We start from the raw sequence: 13375 nt of genomic DNA on the forward strand, positions 1-13375 counted from the left end.
AGTTGTGGCACGTGGGCTCAGCAGTTGTGGCTTGCAGGCTCTAGAGCGCAGGCTCAGTAGTTGTGGTGCATGGGCTTAGTTGCTCCGCAGCATGTGGGATCTTCCCGGACCAGGGATTGAACCCGTGTCCCCTGCACTGGCAGGCGGATTCTTAACCACTGCACCACCAGGGAAATCCTCCTTGCTGTTTTAAAAGAGAGAAGGGGACTTGATTGTGTGCCTGGATGAGAGTTGCTGGAAGGAGTTCTGTCTTCTCAGATATGAGAGCTCAGAACTTAAATGACCTGCCAGGAAGCTGTTTTGACCTGAAACTAAGGCCTACTATTAGTCATGCTAGAGACCCAGTGAATGGAACAGATAAAACAAACAACAAACAAACTCCCAACCTCTCCAAAAACCTTTGGGAAGGTGGGAACTGGAGAACCCCAGAAGGAAGACAGGGAATAGCTGCTATACGGGAAACTAATTTTCCCGATAGGCGTTTTGTTAAAAACAAAAAAAATAAAACAAAGAAAAGAAAGAAAGGACTGCCAAGCCTGACTCTTTTTCATCCTTCCAAATTCATCCTTTCTTCAAAAGCTTCAGCTTCACAGTTCTCTGACTGCAGATTCTAACCAAGGTGGGCAGAGCAAAGCTTGTACTCCAAGGGAATGAAACTGGCAACCAGGGCTGCGAGTCACCAGAGGCAAGCGTTGGCAGAGAAGCATGTCAGGGTCCAGTGACAGGCTAAGTTCTGGGCTTGCACAGGTAAGCTCTCCATGTAGCCGTGGCAGACCCCTTCTCAACTTTGACAACCACTGACATTACCCAAAAGTGGATACACATTGAGCACAGCACAGTCTCAAGTGGGCATGGGTTTTTATTCTCAGTGCACAACAGTTTGGTTTCTGCTCGTCAGCAACAGCTTTATTGGTTCCAAAAAAATTATCCTTTTTTTCCCCTTCTTTTAAAACTCCCCTTCTATTCTTCCTTTCTCAATGGAACAACATATTTGAATTTCAGATTTGCCAGTTCATAGCATTTTTTTTTCTAAGAACCCTATAAATACATGCAAAACATTGTACAGAGAGCTTAAATAATATCAAAATGCAAATACAGATTGGGTGCACAGTTTAGCTGAACTGCAGATTACGGCAACACACACTGGGGTACACGTTGCTTTGATATCACCATTTGTTTGTTTATGTCATGCAGATCACAATAGTCAATCTTTTGTTTTGTTTTTTTTCCTTTTATACAAAAATACCAGTGCCTGTTATACTAGTTACTGAAGAAAAAAAAAAAAAAAAAAAGAAGAAACTCAAAATTCCTATCTGCTGATTTGAAAAGAACAACACAGATAGATTTGTTGGCACATATATATGGCATATTCACATATGGCATATATACATATGGGGAGAAACATGAACGAAAGGCCAATTCAGCCATGGGGAGCTCACTTCCCTCCATCTCTCCTAACCAGGAGGAAAGGGGACAGCAGGCCCAATAGCAGGGCTGGGAAGGCAAAGGACAGCACTGAGCTAAATGGAAGGGTGTCTGGTCTTTTCTGAGGAAGAGCCTGGAATGGCTTAAGAAGAGCAGACATTTATAAGTGCCCCACCCCCACCACAGTAGTGGGGTGGTCCTCAGATACGGAGAGTGAGGAAGAGTGAGGAAGTACGCACTTCGTGATGGCATCATGGGCTGCTTCAATCACTAGGCAGGGAAAGGAGGAAAGAAAGGAAGTGACGTGTTCAGAGGTTTCAGGGCACATGTGAGCTTGCCACACCCCTCTGGTTTTTGGAAGTAAGGTCATCACTCAGATTTAAGTGTGCAGACTCCCCCCTCTGAAGCTCAACGGGAAGAAGGAACGCAAACTCTAAGGAACTCACAAGTGCTGGCGGGATTTCTCGGTGGTCTCTCTACAACCTTTAGAGTTGGAGAGTCATTTCAGAGGGCAGAGGGCACCTGTGGGAAGGATCTAGTCAAGACTGTCACCCAGGCTAGAACCAGCCTTTATTTTTCCACTTAGAGCTCTACCTCCCAACTAATATATTACGTGAAACTTTTCTAGGGCAGGGAAGGAAGTCTCAAATCAAATCCTCGCACAAAAAGTCGCTAATGGAAAACTCCAGGGGAAACAGGAGGTGAAAAGAACCATAAAAAATGCAAACCCCAAATCAGAGAGAGTATCCTTGCAGCCCAGTGTCTTGGGTACCACTCTGCCAGCTGTTCTTCAAGAAATATAAATCTATCTGAGGTCCCTGATCCTGATCACGAGTTCCTGGTACCCATTTCCATGGGGGTGCACACTCATTTCCTGCTGGCTGTCCCTTCTTCCTGGATGCCTTCCTTCCCATCCGTAATCCACTGCCCATTCTTCTATGTTTATCAAGAGAGGAATCTAGGAAAATATTTCCCCCTTTTCCGCATCAGACCCTTTTCAAATCCAAAGCACCGTTTTTGGGGAAAGCTTTATTAACTTATGCCATATTTATTCACTGCCAGTTGGATCACTGAAACTGAACAGGAAAAAAAAATTTATATAAACAATATATGCACATAAACACTTAAACTTAATTCCACATCAACAAATTTATATTAAAAACATTCTAGAACCCAACAAATTTTTTTCCCCTAAGTATAAAGATGGCTGTTTGGAGAAAGGAAGTTTGGTGCACTGGTTTTAAAACCAATTGCAAATATACTATAAGTCACCTGCCATGTCTAACAGCTGGTTATGTGCTCCCTTCCACAGGGTTACATGACAGCACTTTATTTTAAATCCTTTAAACAAAATACATATGGCTGACTCAAAAAATATCAGTTTCTCATCTAAAGAAAACTATATTTTTTTGCATAATATGTCTATATTTTCTCTCCTACTATGGAAACTAGAATACACACAAAATCCCCATTGACTTTAAACAAGTAGACACAAGCCCTCACAAGTAACCTGTCAGGCACCATGAGAGTCTTTTGGGAGCAGGAATGATAAAATAGCCTCCAAAGTTTGTTTTAAAAACTGATCTGAGGTAATAAAAAGACTCGACAGAACTAAATCTTCCACTGTACTTAATAAATATATATGTGAACACCTAACGCCTCGGGTGAGCTATTTTTTCCCCCATTAGTATTGAAGACAGAGAAAAGATCACTGAAACATGTAACCTTTACAAAACCAAAATCAGATCGGTAGCTGACGTGGTAATAGGGATGTGCAGGGGAAACTGTTTCTTTATTCTTCCTTCCTAGGGCAGCTCAGGTGAAAGGGTGAAGGAGGAGGGATCCAGAAGAAAAGGCCGGAGAGGAGAGGTTCGGGTCACCTGACTCCCAAATGGAAATTTGGCAGTTCCTAACAGCCTCAAGCCCCTTCTCCCTACTCCCATCACTCTAGAAAGAGGGGGTAGGCTTCATTTACCCAGTGGGAGATGGGAATTGGCAGACATGAGCTGACCCCTACACGGAAGAGCTTACAGCAGCATGGTAGGGATAGAAATGGAGATCCTGCAAACGCGGCTCCACCCTGTTGCATTAAGGAACACTTAACAAATCTCCTAGCCAAGTCCCTGGCTCCTGAGAGACCGGTGGGAAGGGGACGCTTTGGGCAGTGTTCAGGGAGAGAAGGCACAGGGCTTAACAGTGCAGCATTGAGCATATTCTGGAGGGGGCTTGAGTGGGGTGTGCAAGAGGGAGGGTGGAAGGAGGCGAGCTTTTCAGGGTGGGTCTTTTGCTCCTTTAAGTCGGCAAAGCGTCACTGAAGCCTCCCACTTTGGATACATGTTTTCAAAATCAGAATATTTGAGAAAGGCTGGGGCCTTTTCAGAGACTGATGTTAGCTGACATGGCAAAGAGTAGAATTAGAAAACTAAAGGGCATGTCAAAGCTGGTCCCCAGCCGTCTAAGCTCAAGGTTTCTGGTTTCTGAGAGGAATGTTTGCTCAGATGCTGCTGGAATGGCACTTTGGTCTCTCCCAAGGCTGCTCAGTACTCACTCTCCCAACAATCAGGTCCTGCCCTGGAAGAGCCTTGGTGGATGGCTTTGAAAGCAGTAGTGGTCACCCTGAGGAGGACTCCACAGAGTTGACTTTGATGGTCTGTTTTCCAAGTCCAGTTAGGAGGCAAGGTCATTCTTAATTCATTCCTTTGCCACCACTTTAGGAACAGGAGAAAGCTCAGGCTTCAGGTAAAAACTACAAACCGCATATATGCAAGCTTCACGTCAATGCTGATCTCCCTGGCACTTAGAAACCACACACACCTGACAAGATGGCAGTTTAGAAGTAGATAACCTGGCAACAACAGGAATATATTTTTACCAGCTCTCAATTGCTTCCAAAGGACCCTGTTAGCAAAGAAACTTATCTGCCTCTAGAACTAAATCAAGGGCTCCACTGGGGCCAGAAGGGAGAATGGTCAAAGTCGACTTAACTCATCCATGTCCTTTCCATTTTCTAATCATCACAACTTAAAAAAAAAAAAAATAGTGACGCTAAGGAAGACAATGGTCACAAAAGACCAAGAGACCATGGGGAGGCTTGACTGGAAGGGCAGAAAGAGGTAAAGGGCTTTAGGTATAAGTTTTCAAAATGGAAAAATTGTTTTAAAACAATCACTCTATAGGCTGATTCTATACCTTCCATTCTTACCTCAACACATTTCATTTGAGGATATTTGTCACTCTGAACTTTTAACTGAGCTTGTAAACAGCACAGACTCATAGGGTAAAAATCCAGAAATGAGGCGATGGATGACACAGGTATGAATACTGGTGAGAATTTGGGTTGGGGTAAATGCCAAAAGGATTCTTGTCATTTCTTTAAAAATGACGACTGATACAGGCAAGGAGTAGATCTACCATTCATTACTTGCCTGGGGTCTAACTGGGTCCTGCTACAAACCCCAACTCAGGTTTCAGCTGAAGTCCTCGTAGGTCTGTGCTCTTGCCTCTTCATGGCCAGGTGGGGGTTCACACATACTTGGGAGCAGCTGACATGACAGTGAAAAGTCCCATCATCCCCTTAGTGACGGGGTAGATGAAAAGGGAAATAAGGAAGGCAGGAATGGGAGTCAGAGAATGAAGTTCAAACTGATGTCTCCAGGCTGTGTAGAGGGCTGTCTGAGTGGCAGGCAACAATTTGCACTTGGCAGCAATCCACTGCATTGTTGTTTTTGTTGGCTTGTGGAGTGACCTCACCATCCAACGGAAGCATCCTAGTCCCAGGCTTAGAGACCTTTTCAAAATTTTCCTCTTCTTGCTCATCCAGGAGTGGTGTTCGTGGCCCCTCCTCATCTATGGCAAATTCAGGGTGGGTCATGAAGTTGTGGATGGAGTTTTGGTTCTTGGGTTTCTGAATGCTTTCGTGGAGGGAACTATGGAATGCTTTGACCACTTTGATCTACACCAGGGGAAGGAAAAGGAGGATGAGAAAATATGGAGGCAAGAATTGGTTAGTAGAACAAGGAACTGGGGGGTTTGAGGACAGAAACAAAACCCAAACTACAAAACACTATTGCTCAACAACCAAAACCAAACATATGAGAGGAGATCATGAAACACTAGAAACATCACGTGGCTCAAATTTCAAGCATTGAGGTGGGGTGGGGAGAGTGAGTAATGGCAAACAACTGGAATATTTCAAAAGCTGCATAAAAAAAAAGAAGAAAACCCAAAGCAAAGTTAGCATTCCCAAACAATCCACTCTTAAAATGAAACAGGAAACAAAAAGATTCATTAGTTCTTTTGGATGGAGGGCAAGGACGTTGGAACTAGGTGCAAATTAATAGCCGAACTTAAAAGATAATTCAGACATGTGGATTTTTGTGTTGAAGCCAAACATTTTGTGAATGTGGAATGGAAAATTACACACTGAAGTTTAGTTATCTGTTTAAAACCCTCAAAGAGCCAAACACATATCAATTCACACACAATACACTTTGGGTGATAAGTGACCATGAATACCATTCAGCAAGGCAGACAAACCAATCTTCATTTGTGTCAGCAGCATGCAAGAAATGAAAACTCTTATACTCTACAATTTAATAATTGCTCTTTCAGTCAGGAAACATGCATATATTTATATTCCACAGCCTCCACCATGTCCTCTTCCCCCAAAGAAAGTAGAACTCCATTCCTTCAGTCCCTCCCCTGGAAGAGGTGAATGAATACAGGCATCAAAAGATGCCTCCCCCTGACGCTGACAGAAGGCCCGCTCTCTCAGCTCAGATGAGGCCGGACACGCATGGCCATGTCTCTGACACACAGCAGCTGTGTCCAGTCATGCAGCTTTCTCCAGCTGTTTGTAAATTATGAAGAGGAATGTGATCTTATGTGGAGAAGGGAAAGGATGGGACCAGGACAGAAAACACCCCATCCAGGAGGCAGTGCTACAAACAAGAGGCTTTTCTGATGGGGTGGACCAAGAGGATGGGGGAAAGGAAACAATTTGCAGTTTGACTGGGCAAAGGGAAATGCACTGCCCTATAAGTGTCAAAGTCTTTGTTCTACTGCACAACAAAGGAAGGGATTCAGTTTAGAGAAGAGGAAAAATCGACAATAATTGATCCCTGGGCCTAGCCTTCACCTTATCCACAGGGAGGGAGCAGCTCCTTTGGCAGCTGCTTTTCTGAACTGGGGGCCTCGCTGAGGGATGCTTTGCAACTTGGGTTGGTAGAATTGGAGGAGGGGAGAAGGCTGGATCCTGAGAGTTTGGAGAGAGAGGCCAGGGGAAAAGAAAGTGGTCCTAGGACAGTTTTAGTTGTTGGGAGGTGGCTGATCCTAGTCTTGTCCCAAAGTTCTTTCCTCAGAAAAGAAATGGAAGTAATGCAGGAGAAATTGTTGAGGTGGGGAGGGGGATAAGGAGAAATGATGAGGGTTGGGGTAGGGCACATCTTTCGTTACTCTGCTCTTTAAGCAAAGAATATGTTCCTGGAAAAGAGGCAAGAATATGGAGACATCAGAGCACCCAAAGAGGCAGGCAAATAAACTGGTTGGATTGCTTGTCTCAATGTTTCCTATCACTGTACAGAACCTTCAAAAGTAATGCACAAAGAAGGTTCATTAAAGTTGTGTCTCCGCCGGCTAAGGTTTTCCTTACCTTGCCTCACTCCACAACAGACTGGCAGACTCACCCAGGATGGAGGGTGCTCAGAGCTCAGAAGGCAAAGGACTCTGTCACTCAATGGAATCCACTCAACGCTTCAGCCAAGAAGAATCAAGGAACCTGGGCACACATTCACCATGCTGCACAGAAAGTTAGGACCTACATTTCCATCTTTAGGTGAGATCAGATGGAATATAGGTTCCATCTGGCTTTCAGGAAATCCCAAGTTTTAATGGATCTATGTCAAACATCTTACAGCAAGGCAACTTGGATTAAGTGAGTCCAAACCCAGTGCCTTCTCCCCTGGCCCTAGTCAAGAAATGGGCTCAAAGCCATACCACCCCCTGTAGGAGTGATAATATAGCCCATACTTTTCACTCACTCTTCAGATCTCAACATTTCTAACAAGTGCTACAGGAGAACAGGTACCTTTATACCATGAGTTGATCATCTTCAATATCAGTGATTTCCAAACTTCCTGCTTCTATTTTTTTTTTTTGAAGCAATTGAATACAGGTACCTTTATACCATGAGTTGGTCATCTTCAATATCAGTGATTTCCAAACTTCCTGCTTCTATTTTTTTTTGAAGCAATTGAATACTTTGTTAAAATAATTATATGTGAAGTCCTATCTAGAAAACAGATTTTTAAAAATAGGAGTTGGAATGGGGGTCTGAAGCCCTGTTTGCTGGCTTTTCCTCTCACCTGTTGGGGTGATCAATCACTGTTACAGGTAAACAATAAGGGAGATAAGAGTGAATTGGGGATGGGTAGATGGAAAAGATAGGGACAATTTCTCTTTTGGGGGAGCAAGGAACAGTCATCCAGCTAGATAACAGGACTTCTGGAATCTAAAGGGAAAGCAGCCACCTGTAAGGGAAGCTCAAGAGAAGAGGAGTCAGAGAGCTAGGTAGCACCATCTTGTGGCCTGGCAGGTGGAGAGAAGGGTGGGGCTGCGCCAGAATGCTCCTCAACTCCAACACTGGCCTCAGAGACTATATAGTACGTGCCGATGAACAATCACACAGCTGCATCATCACCAATCCACCCCAAGTGGTGGCATCTTCCTTTCTTGATGCATGGTGCCTCGTGCATGAGCAGTGTATGGGGAATAAGACACAGATAGTGAGGCGGGTGCTGTGAAAGCTTCAGGTCCTCTCCACTCGGTCAATCAACCCTTCCTTCCCCAGTCATCATCTCTCAAAGTCTCTGGGAAATGTCTCTTCTGTGGCCCCTATCCTACAGGTGAAAGTGGATGACTGAAGGACAACCCTTTCTCATGGCTCAGAAGTCCAAACCAGGCTGGACCTTAGGTTAGGTATGAGCACTAAAGACCACTCTCTGGAGCTCAATGAATGGGCAGATGAAGACTCCATTTCCTCAGCTGGTATTCTGTAGGTTTCTGCTCCTTTGTCAGAAACCAGGGGAAGAGAAGGGATTAGGACCTTCTTACAGAGAGAAATCTTAGAGATTTATCTACTTGAAGGTTAGATAAATAAATGAATTCATTTGGAACTCTGGAATGGGAAATGGGTTTTAAAATGCATGACTATAACTTCTAGGCCCTCCAATAGGAAGGTACAGCTGGAGAAAGAGCAGGTGCGGCCTGACTCTCCTGAGTTTCTAGTCTTTGAGGGTTTGCACCATATCCTCCACCAGCAACTCTACTACATGAGCCCAGTGGGCTCTGTCTTTTCCTTAGTCTCCTTCTACCTTCAAGTTACCAGGGCAGCTGACACTACCCTTCCTAACAGAGAGGCATGATTTAAGAAAGAACAGTAACTAGTTAGAAGGACATGACAAAACTAGAAGAAAAAAGGAAATGAGAGGAATATGGAAGGACTAGAATGAGAGGCTCTTGCATATTTGTAGGGTAAGACTTACTTAGTTCTTTGACTGCCTTTGAGCCTAAAGAATATGCATCTATAGAAATCTCCTCTCCCCCTGCCCCTCATATCTCACACGAGAACACTTAGAGTTGGCTAGAAAGAAAACAGATAAGCTAAGTCTGATCAGCCTACACACTCACAATCAAGTGAACCACAGATAGTGCAACTGTTCTTTCTTTATCCCCCATCCCAGGGTTACGGTGGTGGTGATTGGGAGTGGGGGAGGAAGAAACAGACTAAACACTCAGATATTTGAAGCCCACAATATACTTAACACAGACAGACTCCTTCCCCACCAAATACCTTAATAGCATTATCAGCAAAGAGCTTTCCATTTCCTCTCTGTGTCCCACTTGGGGAAGGTAAAAAGATCAGGAATAGGAAGGCATAAGCATTAGCAAGAATCCAATAATCTACCAATAATCCACCAGATCTTAGGTTGAGCCTTCACAGCTTTCCGGTTGATAGGCTGGCTGAGAAAGGGGTTCCTAAAACTTTACATGCAAAATAAGATATGAAGTGCTGGCTATAAGTAAAACAAACTAGAGGAAAGGAGAAGGAAAAAAAAAAAAGTTTGCTCTTCATAAATTCCTAAAAGAAAACAAAAGACTTCCTGAGTCTTCATTTGGCTTAACCTTACACCTAACCTTGGGAGATAGAGTTGAGACTCAAAGGAGCAGAAGGAGAGAAGAAGAACAACAACATAATCAAACAAAGCAACAAACAAACAAAGTAAAGTAAAACAAACAAACAAAACTCAAGGAAGGACCAGGCAATGCAGAGGAACAATCAGAAAACAGGATTACTGTCTTTAAAATGGTTACGGTTTCATAGCTTTTCAACATTAAAAAAAAATAATAAAATTAAATAAAATGGCACACAGCCCGGTTCTGGAGTGGAATTTTTGCCCCGCTTTTCTTCCCTTAAGTCAAAGATCAAAGGGAAAAAACAAAAGGAAAAGATAACCACAGCTGGTTAAAGTGAATGCCACGTGCTCTCTTGTGGTCATTTTAGCAAATCATGCATCATAATAGACCATCACTCACTGCCCAGAGTAGGAGATGAAACAGCAGCAGCAACAGAAGTGGTGGGGGGAGATTTGACTGGTGCAACTGTTACATAGGATGAGCTAGGAACATGTTTTACATCAAGGTGTTGACCCATGGTCTGGCGCTTTAGGACTCCCTTAAAAGAGGCTCCCGTCTGGAATGTGTTAATTACGTCGATCTGCAAAGAATCAGAAAGTGAGACAGCTTTGCTCCACAGTCAGAAACAAGCGAAGAAAGAGGAAGGGAGGGTCCAAGAGGGTTAGGGAGGGGGATGGAAAGAGCTGGGAAAAGGGGACAGGAGACGGGAGAGCAAGAGAGAGAGTCCCTTACACACAAAACAATGGTGAAGAGAAGGGGGAAAAACATTAATTGCACATCACACTTCATTTAAGGAACAATTTGCCATGGAGTCTAAATACCTAGCCAGAATCCAGTCTTCTCTTCCCTTTTAGCCTATGATGGACATTTTAGGTGTGCTGGTATCCAAAAGTATCTAAAAATTTAAATGGACTTTCCCACTCATGATTCCTGACAGAGAGTGACAGCTTATTCATTGCTCTGACCTGTACTGTCTTCTTTTTTTTGACCTGTACTCTTAAAAAAATAAGGCATGCAATTTAAGATAGTAGGCAAAGTGTATATATTACTGAATTTTGAGGTTCAGGAACCTCTAAACCAATTAAATTGACTACCTATTTTTGCAGATTTTCCAGGAAAACAACTCATGTGTTTAAACAGAGGCATGTAGTAGTCCATACACAGGTGCCATGGTGGAAAGGCTCCTGGACCATGAGTTGCTGGGCTCACCCTCTTCTGGGTTCTTCTCTGAGACTCCCTGTCCTTGGGCAGAAGTGGACAAGGCCCCTGAAAGTGGAGCTCAGGAACCCAGTGGCCAGGCTCTGTGGAGAGAATGCCACTAGCAGCATTCGCACACTGGAGACCCTGAGAGGCTGGCACAAGTGCAGACGAGAACTCAGCAGTTAGACGGGGTTGGGGGAGGAAGAGTTGGTTGGCGGTGGTGGCAGTGGTCAGCAGCTGCAAGTCCAGCCCCATACAAGTTGTCTCTGGTTTTCAGTGTCCTACTCCTCAGAGACAGAGGCAATGAATGCCATTTGTTTTCCGACAGCGGTCTTGATCTAGGGCCTCAGTCAAACCTACCATCCTCATCCCTGACCTCTGCCTGACCAAGGGCCAGTTGACCAGGGATGTAGGAAAGGTGCTGATTTCACTCATCTAACTTTACTTCCCCAGGTGAGAAGGTGGGAAAGCAGGTACCTTGTGAGTCAGATAGTTGTTCTTACTTATAAAGCTTCCTGAGAAGCCATGAAATGTTTAGGGCTAGTTTCTGGACTCAGACCAAGTATGAGCTAAAATACCACTCTTCATCACATGATACAGTTTTCAGTTCCAGGGGACCGAGGAGCCTGATGCTATAAGAGGAAAAGGTCTGCATGTGGGGAGGGTTCAGCCACACAGAAGAAGGGGCTGGAGAGTCACCTTCTTCAGTGCTTATTAGGGTCACAAGGTCCCAACCTCCACAATGAAACTGGACCCTAGATTTACCTTCCCAAGATTCTAGACCTCAAGTTTCCCAACCTTCTGCTTTCTAGTGCTTTTAGCTCTCCCAAAGCTAAAGGGACCAGGATGGGACAATAGCCTGGCAACACTTCCCACCCATAAGTGTTGCAAGAATGACAACAAGGAACAACAATCGGATGGCAGGGAATTTCGTTAGAACCCTTTTGAGGTGAAGAGTTGATGCCAGGAGAGAGCTTTAGGATCCAGGATGCAGGTTAGCACCGTCATCTGCTTATGGAGTCAGGTGGGATGGCATAGATATGCTCATCATGGCATCTTTAACAGGTTGCCTTTGCTGCCTAAGTTTAGGCTTTAACGTCATTCTGGTCCAACCGCCTTTTGCTCCAACAGAGAAAGGTAGTATACCTAAAGCTATGTAGACAGCGAAACCAGAGAGGTATACAGTCGAGGGAATGGAAATTGGTAGTGGAGGGGAAGGAAGATCCATGAATCTCAGCCCCGGGAGAGAAGATTGGGAAGGAGCCAGGAGACACTGGAACGAGGGCATTCTGGCTAGGAAAAAAATTACATAGTAGAAGAGGAGGCAGATGATCCTGAAGGGAAGAAAAGCAGACAGGTTATTCTGAAAAGAGCAGACCTACAGGGAAGCACCGAGGCCTTAGAGACATGAGCCAAAGATGCCAAGTTCTCTGGGCACGTGAGGCCCTTGCTCGTGATGGACTTGGCAGCCTGGAGGGTGGAGTGTGTGTGGAAACTCTGGACATGCTGAGGTAGTGTTTGCAGGTCCCATGTGATTTCCCTCTCTGGGAGGGGGAACTCAAGAGAGGGGAAAGGAGCCCCAGTGCTTCCCTCCCTAGCCCTGCTTTCCCATTTCCATCTGTTGTCTTGTCTATAGGAGACAAATTCCCAGCTGCTACAGTAGTCCTCCCTTATCCATGGGGGATATGTTCCGAGACCCGCAGTGGATGCTTGAAACTGCAGATAGTGCTGAACCCTGTATATACTATGTTTTGTCCTAGAGTAATGGGTGGGTAGTGTATACAGCGAGGATGTGATAGGCAATGGGATGACTTATGTCCAGGGCAGGACAGAGTGGGGGGCGTGAGATTTCATCAGCTACTCAGAACGGCATGCAATTTAAAACTTAAGAGTTATTTATTTCTGGAATTTTTCATTTAATATTTTCAGACTGTGGTTTACCACGGGTAACTAAAACCAAGGAAAGCAAAGCCACGGATAAGCGGGGTACTACTGTATTTAGCTTAGACTATTCATTTCACCTCTTCCCTAGGAAGTGGTGGGCTCCACTAGGGAACTTTTGAAACCATCTGCAAGGCTAATTTTAGAGAGTGAAATTTACTTCTGGGATCTCTAGCCAATCAGCAAAGAGGGATAGGCCTGTTCTCTGGTGAACACCTTTGAGAACTTGGAGATTTACAATTCCTTGAGATGGGAAATCTCAGGACTAACACAATAGAGGTATGTGGGGTAAGAACAGGGAAAGTGATAGGATTATCAATGTCTAGACCAGCCCATTTACCCAGGAGAAGGTAGTTACAGTTGCTGCGCAGGAAGTGGGGAAAAAAAGTTACTGTAGGGCTATAGGAGGGGACTTAATAGCAGCAGGAGCAGCTTCTATCCCATTTTAGAAATTGCAGGAAGGGAAAAGGTTTGAAGAAATTATAGCTTCTTCCTTTCTGGGAAGCAAGTCTGAATCCTGTAAAAGATACTCAGGCACTTAGAGACTATTGTTGTTTATATACACTTAGCCATCAGATTCCCCATCATGGCCTTAAATTTTGAGTGGGGAAGACAT

At 44.4% G+C, this 13375-nt stretch overlaps 1 protein-coding gene across 5 annotated transcripts in view; it reads right to left on the reverse strand.

Moving 5' to 3' along the window:
* Positions 1-841: 841 nt before the first annotated feature.
* ATP2B4 (ATPase plasma membrane Ca2+ transporting 4) overlaps positions 842-13375 on the reverse strand; it is a 90207-nt gene continuing 77673 nt past the window's right edge. For 3 of the 5 annotated variants that reach the window (XM_082396421.1, XM_082396419.1, XM_082396420.1), the window contains one exon: positions 842-5377. In XM_082396421.1, coding sequence (XP_082252547.1) covers positions 5063-5377 — 315 coding nt within the window. In that variant the 3' untranslated portion in view covers positions 842-5062. Of the gene's footprint in view, positions 5378-10017; positions 10199-13375 lie in introns of all 5 variants that reach the window. The other 2 variants (XM_082396423.1, XM_082396422.1) reach the window with 1 other exon arrangement.

Source organism: Balaenoptera borealis (genome assembly GCF_965194805.1).
Source record: "Balaenoptera borealis genome assembly, chromosome: 1".
Lineage (NCBI taxonomy): Eukaryota > Metazoa > Chordata > Mammalia > Artiodactyla > Balaenopteridae > Balaenoptera > Balaenoptera borealis.